We start from the raw sequence: 13,832 nt of genomic DNA, 5'->3' as shown, positions 1-13,832 counted from the left end.
AATGACCTTTGCCCTGCATTTTAATAATTTACTGTAGTTTTACATTAAATCAGGATATAATTGTGAAGAAAATTAGTGTTTCTTTGTGGGGAGTGCAGAGTAATGCCACTAATTGCATGTATAAAAGCCTTCCCGAGGTTGTATTTTCCTGTTCTTTCTTGATTTGGAAAATTAAAACTATGGTAATTTTCCGCTATTTGTAAGAGGGAAAATGTGCCAGTGAAATGTATTCAGCTAACTTAAAACGTCAAAGCTTTTGGCCATCGTTTTTCGTCCAGTAATGACAAACTGTCAATTTCATCACATTATTCAGGAATATACTAGCAACCTGTTGCAGATCTCAGAGTAGACAAATTTCTTAAAATAGATGTGATCTGAAAGAAGAAACAGTCTGATGTTTTTTGGTTTGTTTTTTCTTTCACTTTAATATTTGAGCTACTTTATGTTTAGAACAAATCACCATTTTTTTCCTGATAAAGGGATGGACAATAGCGAATTCATTACATTAAACTTAGTAGAATAGGAGATTAAATGAATAGTGATTTAGAATCATTTTTAGATACCTGGGGAATTTTTTTTTAGATGAGTAATTATCAAGTAAAAGACTGAGTTGATTTTTAAAATGAATGGGGTTTAAAATTTTATAAAAACATGTATATTCACAAATATATGTCCACGTGAACATCACTCTGGAACTTGGAAGGGTTAAATCCGACCTCTGTGGTGTTATGGGAAATGTTTTCTGGCGTTGTCTGGTACCTTGAGTTTGTTATGGATTCAATATGTAGTGTCATCATAAAACAGTTGAACCTGCATTAGCCCTCATTGTCTCAGGCTAGAAGCTGAAAAATTCAAAAAATGAAAAAGCTCAAGAAATGAATATTTCTGCTAATAGCATGTCGGTATTTTTCCCTTACTCCATGGACATTCTTGATCTCAAAGGCAAACTGCACAACCCAGGGTACTAGGGTTGGAATCCAGTGTTTATTCAAAAAGGCACCCTAAGGCAGTTGCAGAGGAAATGCTACATGTATGAAAAAAAAAAAAAAGGTAGCCGGGAAACTAAGCTGATCTGGGCAAAGCGGCAGCGACTGTCTTTACTAACACTTGTTTTCTGAGAGCGTATGAGAGAAACGGAAATAATTAGAAGGACCCTGAAAGGATGGTATTTTGTTGCTTGTTCTCCTTATATGGAGCAAAGTAAACTGCAGTAACACTTCTCGGGAGCTGGTGTTCCCTACTGCCACAGGGACAGCAGATTTCTGGGTGGAGGAGTTTGTTTATACCTTAACAAATACAGGCTGTTTTGTTGATTAAATAAGCAAAAAAAAAGAAAGAAAGAAAGAAAGAAAGAAAGCATGCCCCATTCTCTGTTTTCAAACACTTCCCCCAATTAGAAAATGTCTCATAAAAATCCATCATGTGAGAAGATCTTGCTTTAGTCCCAAACCAAGTCCACTTGGATGTCTTCAAATCTGAGTCCTGAGGGAGTCCACATTTTAGCTAAGAATGTAGTTACTCTGTCATGAAACAGAGAGCTTTGCCACTTGCTTGTTTTGGAAGGAAAATAAATTAAAAAAAGATTGCAGGGGATTTTAGTTATTATATGGCCAGGGCTCCATTTAGAGTCGGTGGCATTCAAAGCTGGCTTTAGTCACAGCATGATGCTCCAAAAGTCCAAGTGTTTCCTTTCTTTCTTTCCGCTTTTTTTTTTTTTTTTTTTTAAGCGTTACTTCACTGAGGCAGAGGGCTGCCTTTGAGTGACGTCACGAGTTTGAGCAGCTAGCAGCACAGGAGAAGGGAGGCTGGGTGAGTGACAGCCCAGCCTACTTTTTAATAGCTTTGTCATGTGACTGGGGACTGTAGTAAGACAGGTGCCTTCAGTTCACTCTCAGTAAGGGGCTGGTTGCCTGCATGAGTGTGTGCTCTGTGTCACTGTGGATTGGAGTTGAAACAGCTTGACTGGCGTCATTCAGGAGCTGGATGGCGTGGGACATGTGCAACCAGGACTCTGTATGGAGTGACATCGAGGTGAGGTGGGGCTGGGCTCAGCACTGCAGCCAGGACGGAAGCTTCCCTCGCAATGCAATTATGCCTGTAAGAGGGGGAAGGGCTTGGGCTTGGGCGAGGAGAGGAGGCAGCAAAGTAGCCCGGGCAGGAGCTTTGGGAAGGGAATCTCAATCTTATCTTAACTCCAATAAGTTTGCTATTTTAAGGTGGCTCTGAGATACCGTGAACAAATCAAAGCTTAGCTGCTGTCATCAGGATCTGTTGCAGTTAGAAACTCTTTCCATGTGCCTTTGGCTCTGTTTCTACTCATATGCAATATTTATGCCCTAAGATATTGATATGAATCAGAAGCTGAAGTCTTTCCAGTGGTGTTTAGTGGCCTGGTTGGAAAAATGCCATTTCTATTTATAATAAGATGAAGATAAAAATATTAAAATAGATGGGCTCAAATCTAGTCAGTTTTGACTCTAGTCTGGATTTTTTTCTTCTTCTCTCTCTGTTCATCACAGAACTCACAAAATCCTAAATAATCCTGCTGGGCTATTTTAGATTGCTTTTCCCACAGAACACAAAACAACAAAGCTGATTCTTTTAAAACTCCTCTATGTGGTTGAAAGCTTTGGCCAGCAAAGAAAAAAAAAAAAATGCCTTACGGTGCAAGGTTTTCCATCAGCGTCAGTGGCAGGGAAGCCAATGGTTAAATCTCTCTGTACCACGGAGAGCTGCCTGAAGCCGGAGAGAGAATAGAGTTTATGCAGGACTGTGTGTGGAGCTGCTCGCTGCTTGTGTAAAAATAGATGGCAATACATCAATTCCACAGTCTCTGCTGGCTACAATTCATACAGGGGGGAAAAAAGCGAGCCGGTTTCCTCGTAACCTCTGGAGTCTAGAGTGACTAGCGGGGGGGACGGAGGACCGCGGCATGTTCACATTCAACACAATGGAATGTTCTCGGAAAGTTTGGCCAACTTGGGAAACAAGCAAAACTTTCTGTGGACTCTGGTGAGATGGACCCGAATTGAATTGCAGGGAGGATCTGAGCGGCTAACAATGAATCTGGCAAAGGGCTGGGAGAGCTTCCTCTGGGAAGCTGGGGGCACGTAGGGTAAGGGGAGGATCAAGGGCTACACGTGATTTGATTAAATAAGATGTCCATGTGGTGCTGCGATACACATCTAAAGTGAAAATAATTTGGCCAAGGCCGTCTGCGAATGCATTTTTCCTCTCTAGTGAGGCATGCCCTGGATTCTTAACTCTTCGCTGGGCTTGCAAATGCTGGCTCCGTTTGCCCTCTCTTGCCTTGGCAGATACATATTTGCGGATTGTAACTGTTCTTATCTTGTGATTTCTTGGTAAGGTGGAAGAGTTATGGATAATTCATACGTCCTGCAGCTATTACGAGTCAGGGTTCTAAGTGGCTTCAAAGTCCTAATTGTCTTCGAGTAGCTGGAGTATCCTGTGGGTGGTTGTCTGGCTGGCACTGTGGGTCTCAGCTGCTGTAGTTTCATTTTTCCATCATGTATTCTTCCTGATGCTGCTAGGAGTTGATTGAAGAACTAGATCATATGGAAATAAGGAAGATTTATTTTCCTCATTGGCATTCCTGCAGTCATTTTCAAATAAGCGTCAGAACCGTTTAGAACAGCGGCTTTTTAATTTTGTTCTTAAGGAGGTGAGGTCTCGGGCTAATTGTCCAGCCGTGGATTGAGTTGTCGGTCAGCTGAGATGGGCCAGTCGCTTCTCTATTGCGCTGGAGGCAGCAGGCTGCTAGCAGCCCAGCCTCGGTGGTGGCAGCCCTGGGAATCACCTCCGCCAGGCTCAAATATTACGAGCAGCAGGTAGCGTAGGCCGCTTTCATTTTTTGAATCATTAATGTTTGCTGTCATCCTAAAACGTATTATGCCCTTTTGCACATAATGACGGGACAGTACATTGGTTAATAAAGGCCTCTATCACTATAGCTACTCCGAGTCCCCCGTGTTTCCCAGTTTAATGAAGGTGATGTCCAATAAGCTTACCAAGATTGATAGAGACAGTTCCGATGACATACACTCTACTAAGACTGTCATTCTTTACTGACCCCTGCCCTGCCCCTTATCCCCTGTCCTAATATTTTTTTTAAGAAGTAAGATTCTTTTTTCATTAATGTAATTAATGTGGCCAAGTCCACTCTTTCTTCTCTCTCTCTCTTTAAAATTTACCATCAATGGCACAAAAACCTCCAAAAGGTTAATGGAGAATTATACTTAATTATAATGTTTCATTATCATCAGTGCAGTTAAGCTAATTTATTGTCTGCTCTTCAACTAAGAGAAAAGTCTGTTGGGGTGAAATAACGTACAATAATTAGCCTTTTGTGTTTAGTGACTGCTTTATCCTCTTAAATCTTATTATAAAATTAAGGCTATGGTTGTGAAATAGCTGTCATAGTTGCAAAGAGGCAGTAGAATGTGTCTCCGTAATTGCAATAAAGCACACCTGTTACAGATGTATAGGGAAGCAGTAAATATCAGAGTGTCAGATGGGGACAGTTCCAGGGCTCGGACTGTTAAGTCTGGCATCATCCAAAGGCCAAATATAAATTAATAACAGGAACACTTGCTACCACTAATGTGTTTTAGATTATCAGGATAATGCCACGTTCAGAAGCCCTGATTTTATTAGCACGTCAGCATTGGCAAGAGCACATGCACATTTTTCAATGATAACAGAAAAGCAAAAATGAGAGAGGCAGACAGAGAGAGGAAAGGAAAGAAATATGTGAATTACAGCAGAGTAAAATACAAAACATTGATCTGATCTTTTTAATGGTTTTCAAAAGTTACTGAAAAATACATATTTCTGAAAGGTTAAAAGGTTTTGAAGAAGTCATGCCTCGAGAGGGCTGTTAAAGAGAGAGACAGCAAGAAGTTGTCCACCAGTTGGTATCAGCATTCCCAAACACAGGTTCTAGAGTATGCTCTCCACAAAAGGAATTTAAGCCAGATGTAGAGATCCTACGTTGTTTAACTTATTTTTCTTTTTTGTTGTTTATGCTTTTTATTTTAAGGACTCTCCCCTAATCCTAGTGGGTTTTGCACCAGTGAAAAAGTTCTCCCCTTGTCTCTGAATTGGTCGTGTTGTGGAAGAGTTAACTGTGTGTGGGGGGTGTGTGTGTGTGTTTGTGTTTGGAGGACAAGCAGTGGGCAAGTGTGGAGACCGGGAAGTGTTGTGCCTGTAACAAAATCCAAACACTGTCCCAGAACAAAATCTTCTCTTCAGCCCAGCCTCCGCTTACTTATCAATCTAGTCAAGTATACGGATCTGTAACTTTGGGCTAACTCCAATAATAAAAGAGAAAGACCAATAAAATGATAAGGGAAGAGTTGAGATGAAGGGGGTTGCCCTTTCTTGGCATTACCTTTGTGCCTGCAATTTGCGATCTCAGTGGGGCCCAGTGGTCTTAGGGAGGAAGTGCAGGAATTTTCAGGCTTCTCCCAGCCTCCCCTTACCAACTGCTGACTCCATTACCCAGTACCTACTTCTCAGCGTGGTGCTTACGATCATGCTGCTGCATATGACCTATGTAATGTAGCCTGCCAGGGATGACAGGGGTGCTTGAGAAAAAAAATCTGCGTAGAACTTATTTTATTCAAAATCTAAATGTCAAGCAGTATCTTTAGCTTCATGCCCAACTGCTGCCTGGATGGGAAGAACTCCCCAGCATCTCTTCTGGCCTTGGGAGGGAGGGCCGTGAGGGTACCACCTCAGAGAGTGTGCCTTTCAATTGAGACCCCTCGGCTTGCAGATAGATAAAGTCCTTATGGCTCTGGCATCACCAGATCCCTTCAAAAGGAAGTTTCTGCAGGGTTCTTCACAATTGGCAGTGATGAATCAGCAGTCAGATAGCCAGTTCGAGGTTAGAAGCCCACCTTAGGAAGCGGGTCCACTTTCCTCAAAAAGCCACAGTGCAGGAGAGTTAACAGACCACTTACTCTATGCAAGGAGGTGACAAGCAGCCCAGTCACGGTAGAGGGTATTTTAGGCCTCTCAATCTATTGAAATCATTTTTAAAACTCCAAATAAAAAATTGTTCTTTGGAATTCACTTAGAGCATAGTTTAGGAATATATAAATGATGAACAAAAACATAGTTGTGGTGTGCTAGAGTGGTTTTGCTTTTCAGACTTCAGGTGATCCCAACGGTATACACATATACACAGATGCACACACCAACACACAAGACTTGCAAGTTACACATAGTGTAAGATAACAAAGATCATAAAAAATATGATTTTTGTCCTTCATCTCAATGGATTTATTTTTGACCTTTTTGAGAAGTTCAGAAGCTCATGAAAAGTCAAGTAAAAGATTTAAATAACAATTCAAGAGAACCATAGACACGTTAAAGGACGTTGCATCATTAGTTGCTAAATGAATTATATGGATTATAATGGTTAAAGAGAGAGTAAATGGAGAAAGTTTTCCTGGTATAGTTCTTATTTTTTTTCCTCTCATTTAGTAATCGTTTATTTTATCTCTCGTATGTGTGATGCAATTCCAAGGTGAAATCAAATTTGTATCCTTCCCTCAAAGGGCTTATACTCTAAGAGTAGAGTGAAATTTTGCATATAGTTAACCAGAAAACAATTTGAAACTTGGTAAGTGCTTACTATCAAAGAGGTACCAACAAATCTAAGTTGATTTCTAACTGGACGAATCAGAGAAGGCTTCATGGAAGCATGGCATTTACTATGGATTTGGAGGTAGAATTTAGGATGGAATGGTTCTGGCAAAGTATCCTTTGGGAGCAAAGTGAGTTAAAGAATTTAGGATGTTTATTCTGGAGACTAAAACCCTGGAAACCAGCTTTGGTGGTGTCGTTGAATTAACCAGGCTTAATTCCTATCACATGCTATTGCAGTTTAATAAATTCCTGCAGTTAATGAAAGCTTTTTTCTTTCCTCCCCTGCCCCCTGCAGTGTGCTGCTCTGGTTGGTGAAGACCAGCCTCTTTGCCCAGATCTTCCTGAACTTGACCTTTCTGAACTAGACGTGAACGACTTGGATACGGACAGCTTTCTGGGTGGACTCAAGTGGTGCAGTGACCAGTCAGAAATAATATCCAATCAGTACAGCAATGAGCCTTCAAACATATTTGAGGTAAGGACAGCCCTTGGTGAAAATTAATTTCTCATTGAACTTGGCTTATGCCACACTGACATGATTATTGGCCTGAAAGCATAATGAGTTCTTACTTTGCTGTCACCAAAAGACTTTTTATCATACTTAGGCACTTCCTATTTTGTGGAAAAACAATTTTGGAAGACAAATTTTTTTTTTTTTTTGAGAATTAAGGCCCTAAGGACCCACAACAGAGTGCATCAAACTCTGTTGAAATACTAAGGGATTGTGAAAGAATAAATGACAAAGAAGAACAAACGTCTACACCTGTTTATTCCTGTCTATTTCCCACAGAAAATGATGCCTACTGTAAACTAATGTAAAATGTAAAAGAATACATTTCTTTTTAACCAAGGGGTGAGGTCTACCTTTAATTATTTTACAAAGTAGGTGAGCAGTTTTTTTTTTTTACTATCATTATCATATTTATAATCATACCTCTGATTTCTTTATATTATGGAAACTTCTAAGCCCAACTACTAAGCCCAACTACTCTGATATTTACTTATAAATTAGTCAAAATTAATTTACTTTTCAGTAGTGAGAATTACCTCCCAGACTCTAGACTCTTTATTAGAAGCCTACCCTGTAATAAAGAATGTTAATCTGCATCTATTAAACAGTTACTTTGAGAAAAGAAGTTCTTTCTGACAAGATCAGTACTCATTTACTTGAAAATAAATGGTTTCTTAGAGGGACAAACTCTGGCAAGTGAATTGAGTAAAGATCATCAAATCAACTAGTTTTCAATATCACCACCACCAGCACCACCATTATCATGTAACATTTTCTATCTACCATGTGCCAGGCTCCATACAAAGCACTTTAAATGTATTTTTTATCCACCAGCAGAGACATTTCTTATACTTCAGTGTTGTTCGGTTGAAATCTCGAGTCATTAAGAAAGCCAATTTTACAATATTTATTGAGTTTTTCCAGCACCCAGCACATAAAAGGCACTGAATAAATGTTTATTGAGTCATTAAGAAAACCCATTTTACAATATTTACTGAGTTTTTCCAGCACACAGAAGGTGTTGAATAAGTGCTTCGTGAATAGTGAGTGAATGATGAATATAGTATGTTCATAAGAGTAATAGTAATAACAAAATGGCCAACATTTTAGCACACTTTTGCTTTATGTATGTCATCGCACTCATCCCTCAAAACAACCTATTGTTTAGGTACTATTATTATCATTCCCATGTTACATATGCAGACAGTGAGTTTCAGAGAGGCTAAGTGATTTTCCCAAAATCACACAGTTGACAAAGACGTGGGATTTGAACCCCAGATGTATCTGACTTCAAAGTCTACTATCCTTGATTAAAAATAGAATAACAGTGAATTTGGGTGACAGCCATCCTTTACATACCAAGCTGCTTCTTTGCTCAATATATTTAAAAATAGAACAGAATCTTTCCTTTCAGTGTTGGTTGACATGGAAGCAGGTATATAGCTGGTGAGCTGAGGTGGCTGTAGATTCTGTTGACCGCTAAGATTTTATAATATGTCTGGAGCATTAAGTGGGTCTTAGAAGAGTGCTTAAGGTAATGGAGTGAAGGCTGGGGAGAAGGAATCAGGTGGAGGAAACACTGAGGGTTTGTGGTTAGTTATACTTTCCCAGGCTTCTCAGCCGGGTCTCAGAAAGTTCATGTGAGGACTTGGCTGGTTCGAACTGGTAAATTGAACATTCCTCATTCAGTACACTTGTCAGGTTACAGGCCCATTTTAAGTCATGCTGCATTAAGTAAACAGTACTTTTAAAAATGTCCATCTCCATAGACCTCTTATCTAAAAATCGACTATTTCATATTGGGTGAATGCCATGCATTTTGAAGAAGATGGTTAGGGAAAAACTAAAAGGTGGTTGGGGCGATGGCGTGGTAGTCAAGGCCTCCCTTGTGGGCTGGTTGCAAAAAATACACCTTTTTTTCATGGCTGGTGTCCCTGTATTTCATGTCGTGGCACCTGCATGAGGTACTTCTCATTTACACTTCCGGGAGACTTGGTTTGGCAACTAGTTATATATCTATAGATGCTTAATCTACACAAAGACACCCCTTTTGTTTTCCTATATAACTTTCTACTACTGGTAGAATTGTTTTCAACACTCTAAACACAAGGTTTATTTCATTTAATCTCTCATCAGTTCATTTTGAACCAGTGGTTCTCAACTGAAGGCAATTTTGCCTGCCTGGGGATATTTCACATTGTTTGGAGGGATGTTTGATTTTTAGGACAGGAGGCAGAGAGGTGCTGCTGGTATTTAGTAGGTAGAGACCAGAGATGCTGCTTAACATCCTATAATGCACAGGACAGCTCCCCACAGCAAAGAATCATTTGGCCCCAAGTGACCATAGTGCTGAGGTGAAGAAACCCTGTTTAAAAAAAAAAGTCACCGCAATTTTTAGAAAACACTAAAGATGAATCCGTCAGATTTCCGAGAGAGAAAATAGAGTTAAGATACAGGATATGAAGACTTAGAAGCCATATAAAATTATCGAGATGCCCAGGGCCCCAGGACTGATATGTCAGGAATTCTCTTAGTGGCAGACAGCAAAAGTGACTGTATCAATAAGTCCCCATAACAGTTTTCTCTGATGTCACGAAACCCATTCTTCTTTGTCGATGCCGAGGGCAAGGCCAAATGTGGCAATACTGTTACACACAGAAGCAGCTTCCTCGGCATTTGCATACAGAAAAGATGCCTCTACTCTTTGCCCTCTAGCGTTAAACTCAGACATCTTTTCTACAACGAAGAAAAAAGTGTGTTTTGAGCATAGGTGGAATTCTAAAATTGTGTCTTCCCCTGTGAAGAAGCTCCATAGGCAACAGAGTAACCCTTGAATGGCTACAGCTTTGCACATTGCTTCTACCAAAGCTGCATTACCCCAAAGGCATTTCCCAGCGCCTGTGACTTTAAACCTCTCACAGCGGACTTTCACCTGTGCTCCCTTGTTCTCCTCCAATTCTCAAAACCCTGCCTCATCACATTTGTGAAGGCCTTGTACTTGAGCAAGCCCAACAGTCACGGTCTCTGCCACCTCTGATCTGCCAATAACAAGCATTATCTACCTCGGATTCCCAGAATAAAATAAGGCACCGAGCAGTTCAACACTTTTCCCTGACTCAAGTATCACATTGATGACACTGCTGGAAACTGGCCACAGGATTTCTGAATTCTCATCAAAGCGGGAAGAAAGCGGGTATTTAGAGTGACGTTTAGTATTGCAGAATGTTTAAACGTTGGGTATAAATCGAAATTTCTTCCTTTGACCTCTTCCATAATTTGAATCTTAGTTTGATTTTTATGTATTGAATAATTTAAGAAGAAGAAGAAAAAAAAGAATGGAATTGAATGTCCCAATCTGGGAAACAGTGAATTCCCGAGCGCGAGCAGCGTGAGCTGATGCGTAGTTGTGCATGTTGGTTGAGTAACTGGGCACACAAACAGCGATATCTGCTTGCACAACCTATGTTTGGATGTGTAAATGCAGGTGACCACGTATGATTCAGAAGCCACTTAGCAAAACAGGACACAAGGCCTATAGGTGCAGCACCCAGTTTATCTTATCCATGTGTCAGGAAAACAGGATGCTGTCCCTGGACCGGCTGGTAGCAAGATTTATGTTTCAGAATATTGCAACACAACTTCCTTCTCTCTGTTGCTTTGTGCATTGTTGGAAGGAGGAGAATAAAGAAGTACTTTTAAAGCATGGCAGTGTTGTAAAGATGGGTGGCATGGGTTAGGTTAAATAAGCACATTGGCTCTTCTGGGACATTGTGGGCCACCTTGTCTCTGCTTTATTTTAACCTCTGCTTTGATGCCTCCTTGATTCCACTGAATGGGCATCTTTCATTTGGTGGTCTGTTAACTTCTGAATGCAGCTACTTGGGGTTCTTTAGTACGTGGAGAGTGAGAATGTAGCTGTCTCTAGGTCATTGCTCATAATACGTACTGAAGGCTGCCTTTGCTAATGGGGAGGGAAGGTCTCTAAGCTGTGGCCAGCATTCACGTTGGGTAATTACTGAAACTTGCAGGAAGGTCTGATCCTGTGAACTTTTGTAAAAGAAAAAGGGTGGTTTCCTGCTATCTGTCTGTAAGGTGTCCTGCTATATGCCACCGGGGAATGGTGGATGGAAGCTTTCAAGAATATTTGATCATTATGGTGGGAATATAGATGATTTTACATTTTTTCCTTCGACTTTCAGTTGTATTCTAATTTTTTTCTACAATGGGCATATATTATATACTTATGAAGAAGTTAAAAACAACAGATCTTGGCTATTCAAAAGACTGTCAGCATTTTGGGAGCAGGGAACCAGCTTGTCTTGGTCACTGAAGTTTTTCTAGATGTTTTCTTAGAAAGCAGGAGAAAGTGTGTACTCAGTAAATAATTGCAACCTCATGAATGAGTTAACAATCATATATTTATTGATGGTGTGAACTGCGTTAGTTAATGTGAAAATTACATATAAAGCTCCAATAGATCTATTTCCTAAAGGACTTTAAATCTAGTTTGGGAGGGTGAAATCGGAAACCATTAGCAAATAATGGAAGACTATGTATACAAATAGACATATATATGTACATGTTCATATATATCAGTAATTGGAGAACAACGTAACACTATATACATCCATGCATATGTGCACATGTATAGTCATATGCATGGGGTTATATATTATATATATATTAGCAATTGGCAAATATTGCAAGACTGTGTGTATTCATATATACATGTATATATGTACGTGTGTGTGTGTGTATATGTATGTATCCTAGCTAAGGAGGGAATCAGCAAGAATAACATCACCCAGGTTAATAAGAGAATAAGAGTGAAGTCTTTTCATAGACGGATTATGAAGGTAAAGAGCTTGGTTTACTCAAAGTGAAAAATGTATTAGTGGGAGCACAGGAGTAAGATAGGTAAGTCTGGATTTAGGGTGGATACAAAATTATGCCAGGCCCTGAGGACCCAGTTGCAAGTGTTTACACGATAGGAATTAGGGTGCCACTGAAGATTTTTAGCAGGAGAGCAATGTGACGGAGATGGTATTTAAGGGTGATCGTTCTGATCGTTTTAAGAGCTATGGACAAGCAGAAAGTAGAGGAAATCCGACAGCAGGCTCTGCTGCATTCCAAACCCCATGCGATGCAGGTGCAGGGAAGGGACAAGGTGACAGCAGAGGGGATGGCATCCAGGGAACAAAATTTGAAGCACCTCAAAGGAAAATTCCATCAGTCCTGATAAATATGAGTTAGGTTAGGGAGGGAGGTGGCAAAGCAGACTAACTCGAAAATATTCCAAAGGGAATTGGAACTTCATGGGTATCTATCTGGTTAAGTTTCTGCTCACTTTTAGGAGCTGAAGCACTTTCTTAGACTGTGAGTCATTTTACAAAGGGGCTCCCATCTCCCTGCTGCGTCAGGGGCAGAACATATTTAACCCAATCCACAAATTCACGTGGTGTCTGCTTTTTCTCACTTGTCTCCTTGGAGGAAATTCTGTAGCCTTCCATGGTAATGAATTCCTGCTTCTGACTGTGCCTGAGGTCAGGCAGACTTTTCTATGAATGGCACACCTCTTGGAATTTTAATAAAACAAACAGAGAAAAAAATGTGTGTCCAAACCACCTCCCCTTAATTTAATCATCAGGAGAATAAATTCTCCTTTGTTATGTGGAGAGACCGAATTCATTTACAATAATCACTTCTTGAAGACTTCTGGAATCTCCAATTTGCAATCAATAAATGTTTGTCATTTAAATTCAATTTACGGCCCACAACCAGATTTTTGCCACACTTGGTAATGACGCTTAGGGAGAATATAGACTTCAAGTAAGAAAATAATAGCCATTTAAGTGGGGAGATAATTGGCTGTAACATAAGAACATTGAAGAATGTTGAAACTCCTGGAGACTTATGGAGTATTTTAAAAATTTATGTTGTACTTATCTTTGCATTTGTAGTCTACCACAAAATTTCAAATTCTGGGTATAAATCAGTTAGATGTTCATCTTGGAGAGTCACAAATCAGGAAGCAACAATCTGACCCAGCCTGTGTGCTGCTTTATTTTCAACCTCTACTGTAGGCTTATCCAGCTGGGAGACTGAGTAGTGTTCACGTGTGTGTGTGTGTGTTTCTCTACACACCTCAGTTAAAGACTGTTTAGACTTCTTGTCTTGATAACATCTGACTTATCTTGGGAACATCTGGTTTATCACCCTGTTTCCTCCTTGCCATTATGCTGACCACTGGAAAAATATGGCTCAGGAGCTCTGACCCATGGGGCTATGTCTATTGGCATCAATCCCTACTAATAAATAGTAAGTCAAAGGATGCCGGTGAAATGACATCCTTCACCACTAACTTTCCTGATGGTTGCTTTTGTTAGTGTAAGTTGTGGTTACAAAAGATGAGGTCGGCTGCTGTTTTTCAGGGAAGTCGATCCAGTTCTTAGCCATTTGCAATTTGGAAAGTGAGAATCCATATGTGTAATTGGGCACAGTGATTGTAGAAGGTACTAGTTTGTGTTTTGGGGATAGAGACCAACTATTTCGATACTCTTGGCACTCCAAGAAGGAGGTGAGACATTTTATGGACATATCTTGGGCTTTTCCTACCTCCTGGACTCTCCAGTGGGTCATTGAACTA

General features: G+C 40.2%; 1 protein-coding gene across 3 annotated transcripts in view; it reads left to right on the top strand.

Moving 5' to 3' along the window:
- The first annotated feature begins 1,835 nt into the window (after positions 1-1,835).
- Positions 1,836-13,832, top strand: part of PPARGC1A (PPARG coactivator 1 alpha) — a 99,142-nt gene continuing 87,145 nt past the window's right edge. For all 3 annotated transcript variants that reach the window (XR_009701091.1, XM_061192134.1, XM_061192135.1), the window contains exons 1-2: positions 1,836-2,031; positions 6,971-7,150. Coding sequence is in view for 2 of the 3 variants with exons in the window: in XM_061192134.1 (XP_061048117.1) it covers positions 1,984-2,031; positions 6,971-7,150 (228 nt within the window). In the remaining variant the exon portion in view is untranslated. The remainder of the gene's footprint in view (positions 2,032-6,970; positions 7,151-13,832) is intronic.

Source organism: Eubalaena glacialis, chromosome 5, assembly GCF_028564815.1.
Source record: "Eubalaena glacialis isolate mEubGla1 chromosome 5, mEubGla1.1.hap2.+ XY, whole genome shotgun sequence".
Taxonomy (NCBI): domain Eukaryota; kingdom Metazoa; phylum Chordata; class Mammalia; order Artiodactyla; family Balaenidae; genus Eubalaena; species Eubalaena glacialis.
Note: the sequence above shows the minus strand (reverse complement) of the source record. Positions and strands in the feature narration are given on the sequence as shown.